Below are 8,842 nucleotides of genomic sequence, written 5' to 3'. Positions count from 1 at the left end.
TTTTAAAAACCGAGATACTCTTGGATCCGTAATTTCATTTCCCATGAAAAAGTAACTTGTCTGAAATCTCCAGCTTGATTGCTTGTTGATCATTTTGGGTTTCGGTTTGTTTCAATTGCTTTTTGAAATTTTATTAAAGGACTTTTGGGCATCGTCAAGCGAAAGCAACAACCGGTTTTATCAAACTTCATCCAGTTTTTTGAAGTTTAAAACCCCAAAACACGTGTCCACTACAAATACCCCCGTGAATCAAAAGATTTTAGAGTCATTCGGTTTAAGGGTGTTATTTCCATTTTAAACCCTTTGAAAGAAACCAAAAATTTTAGGGGCAGCCATCAACTCCGCAGAACCATAGGTAAGGGCTTCATTTCATCTTATAGTGCTCCTGTGTAGTATAATTATTCCCGCATCAGTCCCCCCTTGAACCTGTCCCAGCATTCAAACAAAAGAACTGTTCCTCCGATATCAAGAGTGAGCCTGCTTTGTAAAAAGAGAATGGGGGCAGGTGCCACTCCCATGGCCATTTTAAAATGAAGTTTTTGATCGATGGTAACCTAAAAGAATTTTAAATGAGGGTGGTTAATGATAAAGGAAATGGGTACCTAAAAAATGAAAAAATAAGTCTAAAATACCACAAAAATATAATTGTAAAAAAAAAAATAAATAAAACGGGAAGCCATGGTTTAAATAAAAGGCTGTAGTTATCAGTAGGAGCGGAATCGGAATCAAGGAAGGGAATGTAGAGACTGGACGACGGGCCTTAAAGGGGAGGCAGCCAACAACGGGGGGGTGTTGGGGTGAGCCCCGCCCCACACGTGACCGAAAGGGAGGCTATGGCGATATATGTTTTATATGTATATATTTGTTCGGGAAATTTAAAAAGAAACCGCTTAAGTTTTGGTAAGCTGTAAGGGGAAAGAGCCTGCCAAATTTGCCTTCACCTACACGGGGAAATTGGGGAATTAGTGATGTTGAAAGTTCAAAAGGCGGCACGTGGGCCCAAACCCCAAAAAAGACCCGGTTTGGGGGTCAACCACCCTTTGTGAAGATGGGGGATAAATAAGAAAGTTTAACATGGCGGCGTTTCGGTCGATAAAGGGGGGACATGTAGAATTTTCAATGAAACCTCTAACTTTGTAAAATGGTGGGGAAAGAGCCCGAAATTTCAGCCTTTTACCCAAAGGGAAATTGGAGAATTAGGATGAGGGTGAGGAGTGAGTCAGTGAGGGTTTCCTTTTTTGTTTGATATATCCCAACTCGGGTCCCGGGTCTGGAGCCAACCCCGTAAACACGGGGTGGGGAGGAAAAAACCCCGAGGTGCCAGCCCACGGTTTTCTCCTCTTTTTAATTTTAATGTATAGTAGTGACCAAGGGGAAAAAGATAGATAGATACAAATTAATATTTTTCTGGTTTCCCGTTTCAGCCAGCCAGCTACTAATTAAATAAATGACTAAACCCTTAAATTTTGATTGAATATTATGCTACATTTTTTTAAAAAAAATTTTTAAAAAATTCAACTGTAGTGAAATGTGAACCCCTTTTTTCAAAAAGAAACCAGTAAAAAAGTAAGGATATGTTATGATTTGTATTAGCGACACGGTTAATTTGATACATGTGGTTACTTTAAAACCCTTTGCTATTTTTTTTTGAAAAGTTTTAAAGCTTTAATGTTTTAAAGATAAATCTAATGTATTTTGGATAATGTTTAATCTCTTCTTTCTTCTGTTGTCTTAAATTTGAATAATTTATATTTTTATTCTGTGAACTTTTCTTAAATTTGATCAGTTTCAATTTTAATTGTTAAAATATACATTTTTTTTAGTTTACAGTGACTTAAGTCACTGTCCAGGCACAAAAAAAGAGAGTTATGTGGGCTGAAGGAAAGCTACTAATAAGTGTGACTTTCTGATAATGTGGAACTCTCCAGGCGTAATTTATAGTGTTTTTGTTTTTATGTAGGAAAACAAATCTGTTTAATTTTATCTAATCTACTGTAGATATCAGCACTGTTTTGCAATTGCTACAGGCCTTCTAGTGATTGTTTACATTTGTCACTGTTAACATTACATTCTCTTAAGTTTTGAAAAAAGAGAAACAATCATGTGTCCTCAAATACTAAGCAGTATACAGAGAATTAGAAACCTCATAAGACAAAACCAGACTGAATTTGATGTGTATGATAGCCAAACCTGTGGAAAGTAGAATTAGATTAATATAGTCAAAAGAAAGCAAATGTAACAGTTTATTACCCATTCATGGGTGCTATGTATCTAACTTTCTAAGTGGGTTCAGTTGCTGGATAGTAGTATAGCTATTTTACTGTACAGAAAATCCTAGGATCAGGTTAATGGAGTTGGAAAAATTACTGGTTACTTCAATCGACTGGAGGTGGAGTAAAAATGTAACAATTCTGATTACATTATAAGGGCTTTAAAACCTCAATTTTACATATACTAATTCAAAATAAACTTTTTCTTTTAGCCTTTTGGTATTTTGTTAGATTTTATACATTTAAAAAATTTGATAAAAAATTTTTAAAAAAGCCACAATGGCATCTGACAGCCTTAATACTAGAATCTCTGAAGTTTACAACTTTTCATTGTCCCTGACTTCCTTATTTCCTGATATACACCCAGAAACTCATAGCTCCTTTTCACTGTGCTAATAGCCGCTTTTGTTTTGCAAATGTGTGGTTTAGCAGAATGCACCCTAGTACAATCCCCTACCTTTCAGCGGTGTGCTGCCTTCTTCTGACTGAAGTCTGTGTTGAAGTGTTTATCAGGTGATGCATTTAACAAATTATATAGGCAATGAAATACTGTGATTTGAAATGCATACATTTCTGATCATGTCTGTTCTGTGTCTCACAGTCTGTGTAAGTATAGAAGGACAGAGGGCTGGGGTCTCTTGGTCTGGAACCCCTACAGATTTTATTTTTTTCTCCAGCTTTGGATTTTTTTTGTTTTCTGTCACCCGGGATCGGACCTTACTCTTATTCTATGTTAATTAATGTTGACTTATGTTTATCTTTTATTGTGTCTTCTATTACTCTATTCATTTTGTAAAGCACTTTGAGCTACATTTTTTTTTTGTATGAATATGTGCTATATAAATAAATGTTGATTGATTGATTGATTGATTGACAGATGAAATGTGAGGCAAGAAATGCTGAACACGTGGCTAAAACAGAAAATGTTTTCATATGTTATAAGTAATAACGATGTCATTTTGACATGAATTGTAGGATGTGTGCAGACTGAAACCAAAGTATCCAAGAAACACTTTCACAAAAGGTATAACAAAACAAGTTTTTTTTATTCAAGAATAGCACTGAAGAAAAAGAAATTGCTCAATTGACATGTTGCTGAAGCCGAACTCTCAGTCAGTACAAAATAAAAGTTGTTCGCATAAGTGTGTATTTTCATCCAGTTGTCAGTATTAATGCTGCTCCGTCACAGTTCTGTGCAGATGAAAAGTGGATAAGCTACTGTTTTAACAATGGCGAGGTAACAGGTTCAAATCCAGCGTCTAGTGAGCTGCTATTATTATTATTATCATATAACCAAAACATACATTTGATGCAAGTCTGTAACATTGTGTGTAATTTTATGTACTTGTAAAAGATGTTACTTTTCCTTGCAAACTGCCATTCATATCAACATGTCATTTGAACAATTTTTTTTATTCAGTTTTATTTTTGGATTCTTGAATAAAAAAACGTGTTCAAATGACATGTTGAAGTGACTGTCCGTGTGTGAGGAAAAGTAACATCCACCATAGAGACTGCGGTGTCTGTTTACTAAACAAATCATAAAGAAAAAATGAATTGTTTGTGTATCTGTTTTTATCCCTTCAGCACTATCTTTACAAGTACCATAAATTTACACCAGCTGTTACATACAGTACATTTGATCTGAGTCTGTATTTATTATCTACTCTAATAGTAACAATAATCACAGCTTACTACTCAAAATGTTAAATATGAGGAGGACTCGTGATTGAACCCACAACCTCTTGGTTATGAGGCAGCAGTCCTTACCTCTGTACCAGCCAGCCTAACAAGTTTACTTCCTATCGATTGATAAGTTGGACTTCAGTCTTCACACATTATACACTTCACATCAACATTTTGTCAATTATTACTATAACATGAAAAAAGTTTCTGTTTTAGTTATGTGTTCAACATTTCTTGCCTTTCATTTCCTATCATCCTACATTTACACAGGTCTTTGTAGACACGGAACACACATGAAATGTATTTATTACAAATAACAATGTTATTTACCCTATACAATTCCAGATACCTAAAGAGACTTAAGATCTGATAATTTTTCTCTGACTTCAGCGAATCTTACTAGGGGATGGGAGAGCTTGCCTTGTGTGTTGATTGACACTTTTGCAAAACAAAGACACCGATGATGATGAGGTGCGAGGAAATTTAAGGTGGCCCGGCATTGTGAATATTTTTGTAGGCTTCAGGGGCTCAAGAGTTAAACCAGCCTTTAAATGATTACGGTGCTGACAGTAGCTTGATTCATGATGGCAGTGATGAAATGCCTTCTTGTATCTTATATGTTGTGTGCTTTCAATCAACATAGTAAATCTATTAGTCTAATTACAAATATAGTAGTTGGAGTTGGTTTTACCATAAATTGTGGGCTCAGAGTCTGATCAAAGGTTTTGCATACCAACTCCACAGCTCAGCTTAAAATCAACATTTTCAAATCACTTTCTCTGCTTAAAATAAAGTCACAGCCAAATTCTAGGGGGTACCTGTTTTTAACTTATTGATCATTAAATCCAATTATCAACAATTTATAAACTACTCATTCACTTTTTATTGTTCAGAAGTATGTTGCATTTTGCATTACACCAACTTTTTAGCTCCTCATTTTAAGATGCTAGGTATTTTTTTTTATGCTGTTAAATCAGGTGTATCCATAAAGCCCACAGGAAAATGCACAGCCAGTTCTTAGAATGTGATGAGGCACTTAATTACCTGTGGCCGATATACAAAGGGGCTAATAGCTAGGAGTCCTGACCCTGTCTCATGTTGATGTTTCTTCTGCAGGTCCATGCTCCTAACTCTCATAGCCCATTGTTCTTGAAACCTGTGGAAGAAATACATTTGATCAATAGTGTAGTTCTCCAATTTTATTACACATTTGTCTGACTATTTCATTTTGGAAAAGTGTTTTCTTTTAACCTCTCCTGGAGTGTTAACCTCTTTTTAAAATTGGAAGTGTTTATCAAATTATTACAAAGTCTATAATTAATTTTCTGTGCAATAGCTATATTTAAATTATCCATTGTGAAAACTTAAAAGTACCTTTTGATAGTCAATGTTGATTAAATGTAATTTAACAGGCTCAACAGGGAAATGTTTAAGGTAAGACAAGTAATATGGAAAGTGTTGTAGCCAAAAATAAATATACGTATGGTGGGATATTCCCATGAGATGGTACTATTTTGACTAGTTTCCTCAGATCACAGGTTTATAAATTTAAAGCAAAAAATGTGTTCCCATTGCTCTATCTAAAGGCTTGATTTAGTCTTAATTGTAAACAGAGAGGTATTTTAGTTCTGAAAAACAACAGAATATCACTAATAATTACTATTGTAAAGAGTGGTATGTAATAATTAATACCAGTATCAATAAAGGAACATTGTAAAAGGTTAAAAGGCTTAAATAGTGAAAATACATGCATTTTAAGCTTACTCCACCCACATTATGAATTGTGCTTGTCAATTTAAATATTATAATACTAGGTGATATTAATAAACTGTCATTAATGCAAAATCTGGTAGATCAGGCAGCCCTTGTAATGTGGAGCTATGACACCGTGGAAGTATTGAAACAATACATTAAGAACTCAGTTCTTGCTGATGGTGTAGCTTGAGAATGAAAGAGTTATCATGAAAATATATTTTTTATTGTGTCATCAATCATATTTTTGTATTGATTTTTTTCCTCACTGTCAACTCTATTATATTCAATATTTGTTACCAACATTTACGCAAATTACAGTTAACATTATGCCCTGTTTCTTTCAATATACATATTTGTTTAGGCAAATTGTTTGTTCACTAGATAAAGGTATTCAAAAGATTACTTATGGCCATATTTTTTTCTAATGGAATAACATTACAAATATTTACAGAAAATTGTCCTGTATACTTATTTACAACCCATCTAAATCTTGTCTGAAGTACTCATTAAACTTATTAATTAATTTATTTTATATAACTTCTCCATTAAGTGGACTAAATATACAATTTAGTTCATGTGCTGGTGATTGGAATACTACTCTCTACAGACTAACTTTCACATTATCAACTGGCAGTACTAAATATGTTTGTTCATGAGTTCACTATATAGTTTCAAAAATAATGCAAATAAACATTTTTACTATAAAATGCAACAAACTTACAGTGTTCTCTCCAAAATGTGCGATGGCTAGAATAATACAGGTTTGGTTGCCACACCTTTCCTCATAGTACTGCAGCCATTACATGTATTTCAACAGCCCACCTGTTCATATTAATGAAGTAGTGATTATTAAAACAAGCTGTTTTAGAGACTTGGTGTTGGAGAAATATGTCCATTAAATGGTAAACACAAATACTGGTGCCTCAGGAAGAATCTTGGAAATGGTAAGGCAAATGCACATAGGCTTATGTAAAAATCATAGTATTGTATGAGCAAAGTCATAATCACCAAATTGAATTTTCAAGATATGGTGCTCAAGCTGGCATAAAGGACTTTGAAGAAAGTTTTAGACCGAATATACCGTACAGTCAGTCGAAGACCCAGAAAGCTGCCTGCATTTGATCACTTCTTTAAGGAAGAGAAAAAAACCCAATGTATTACTTGATTAGCATCTGGGGAATAAGATGAGATCTAAAGATGCCATTCTTGTGGAAAGCAACAAGCAGAAGAGATTGGAGTATGCAAAACCATAAAAGGCATATTGCAAACATTGTGGCAAAAAAGATTTATAGAGTGATGAGTCCAAATTTTGGGGTCCTAAAATATGCCAGTGCATTATTAAACGAGTTTGGAAGAAGTACTGTACATTGATGCTTCCCTAGTATTTTCTATGAAGCATGGTGGTGCCTCTGGCTTGGTCTGAGGGTGCATTTCAGCAAATGGTATTTAGTCAGTATTATTTGGGTGATGGCTGCCAAGAAAAATAAATTTGTTTTGATTTATCATCCTATACTTCAGGAAAGATGATTTATTGGCAAAAAGATATTTCAGCATGATAATGACCTTGGGTGCACTGCAGATACAGTTAGAGCTTGCATGGAGAAGCAGTCTGCTGTAGGAATACTAATAGTATTCGACTGGCCACTTTGGAGCCCCGATCCTAACATAGCTAATGCTATGTTTTTCACAAAAATCTACTAGAGTCAAAAGAAGAGCTACGCAAAAATCATGGAAGAAGTTACCATTTCTTGACTGACTTGATATAGCAGTGTATGAAAGTAAACTGCTTCAATGTTGCATTCTGAAGCAGTAATAATGACCTTTTTTATATAAACAAAAGACATGCTTGTAACTTTTGTATTATATAATTTTTTTATTTGTATTTTACTCTAATGTTTAGGTAGTGTTTTCATGAGCAAATATTGAAAGTTCTTACTACCCCGATGCCTTGCTTTAAAAAAAGTTTACCTGGGTGACCAAAGTCTTTTACCCAGTACTGTATGTTAGTAAAATTTTGATCTATTGCTAAAAAATAATAATGGGAAAGCGTAATTCTGTTGGATGAATCTGCCCCTTTCCCTGATTGGCAGAATGGTCACAGATTAAGTATTTAAAAGTATTGATTGGTAATTCTTGACAGAATTGTATTTTAACCAAAAAAAAAAAAAAAAAACATTATCAAGTTTCTAAACGGAAAATTAAAAATGAAGGCTTAGAAGGATCAGGTTCCTAATTTCTGTAGTCATCCTTTGACAGATCAACAATTATGCTGCTCAGTGGCCTCATCCTAACTAATGAAATAAATCCTGGATAAAAATACAGCAATGTGAGTACAGTAAAATTGTACGGTTGGATTTACCTTTTCATTCATAGAGCCATTAATTCACATAATTGGTTTAAGAATGCAGAGATTTCAGCATCATTGATCATTTGGAGAAGCATAAGCTAAATAACAAATCTTCACTGATAACCTGCAAAAACATCCCAATTTGGAATATTTGGCATTTCCAATTTTACAAAATTGTTTTTATTTTTAGCATTTGGAAAAAATCTCTTTCAGAATTATAATGTTAATATCTGACGATTTAGATCTATGATATTGGTAAAGCACAATAATTTAATAGAAAATATTTTAAGTTGGTCATCACATCTAGAATTAGCATAAATTAAAATGCAAATGGAATCCCATTTTGCCGAAATTCATGGGTCAAAATAATACTTTAATATATACGGAAATTTCATTATAACGAGTATTTGGGGAAACATGTATACTATTTTGACCAGGGTCGCTGGCAATGCACCATTTCTATCAGTGGCGGAGCAAGGACAGCTCTGTAGCTGCTTTGCTACGTCTGGTAAACAGTAAATCAAGGTCAACGTAATTGATTGTCGTCCTATGCAGAATCGGGCTTACCATGTAACATGTTTGCCGCACAATGTTTAGAACATTTAACACTGAACTTTGACCTACTCTTCCTAACTGTCTGCCACATATTTTGCTAATCAGAAGATCGGGCTAAAGCAAGACGCGATTACTGTGTCAGGCTCCTATTTTGAGTGAAGTTTTGAGGCTTACCTTTCCTTAGAAACCAGTACTTTCCTTTCTCTTGTGCATCACTGTGACCCAAGCT

The 8,842-nt window shown here is 34.3% G+C and overlaps 1 protein-coding gene across 1 annotated transcript in view; it reads left to right on the top strand.

Annotated features, from left to right (window-relative positions):
• Positions 1-1,899: 1,899 nt before the first annotated feature.
• Positions 1,900-8,842, top strand: part of LOC120521160 (ribonuclease P protein subunit p40-like) — a 22,522-nt gene continuing 15,579 nt past the window's right edge. The window contains exon 1 of the mRNA XM_039742974.1: positions 1,900-1,928. Coding sequence (XP_039598908.1) covers positions 1,913-1,928 — 16 coding nt within the window. The 5' untranslated portion in view covers positions 1,900-1,912. The remainder of the gene's footprint in view (positions 1,929-8,842) is intronic.

This window comes from Polypterus senegalus, unplaced genomic scaffold (assembly GCF_016835505.1).
Source record: "Polypterus senegalus isolate Bchr_013 unplaced genomic scaffold, ASM1683550v1 scaffold_3391, whole genome shotgun sequence".
Taxonomy (NCBI): Eukaryota; Metazoa; Chordata; class Cladistia; order Polypteriformes; family Polypteridae; genus Polypterus; species Polypterus senegalus.
The sequence above is the reverse complement of the archived record's forward strand: the minus strand, read 5'-3'. Positions and strand labels throughout refer to the sequence as shown.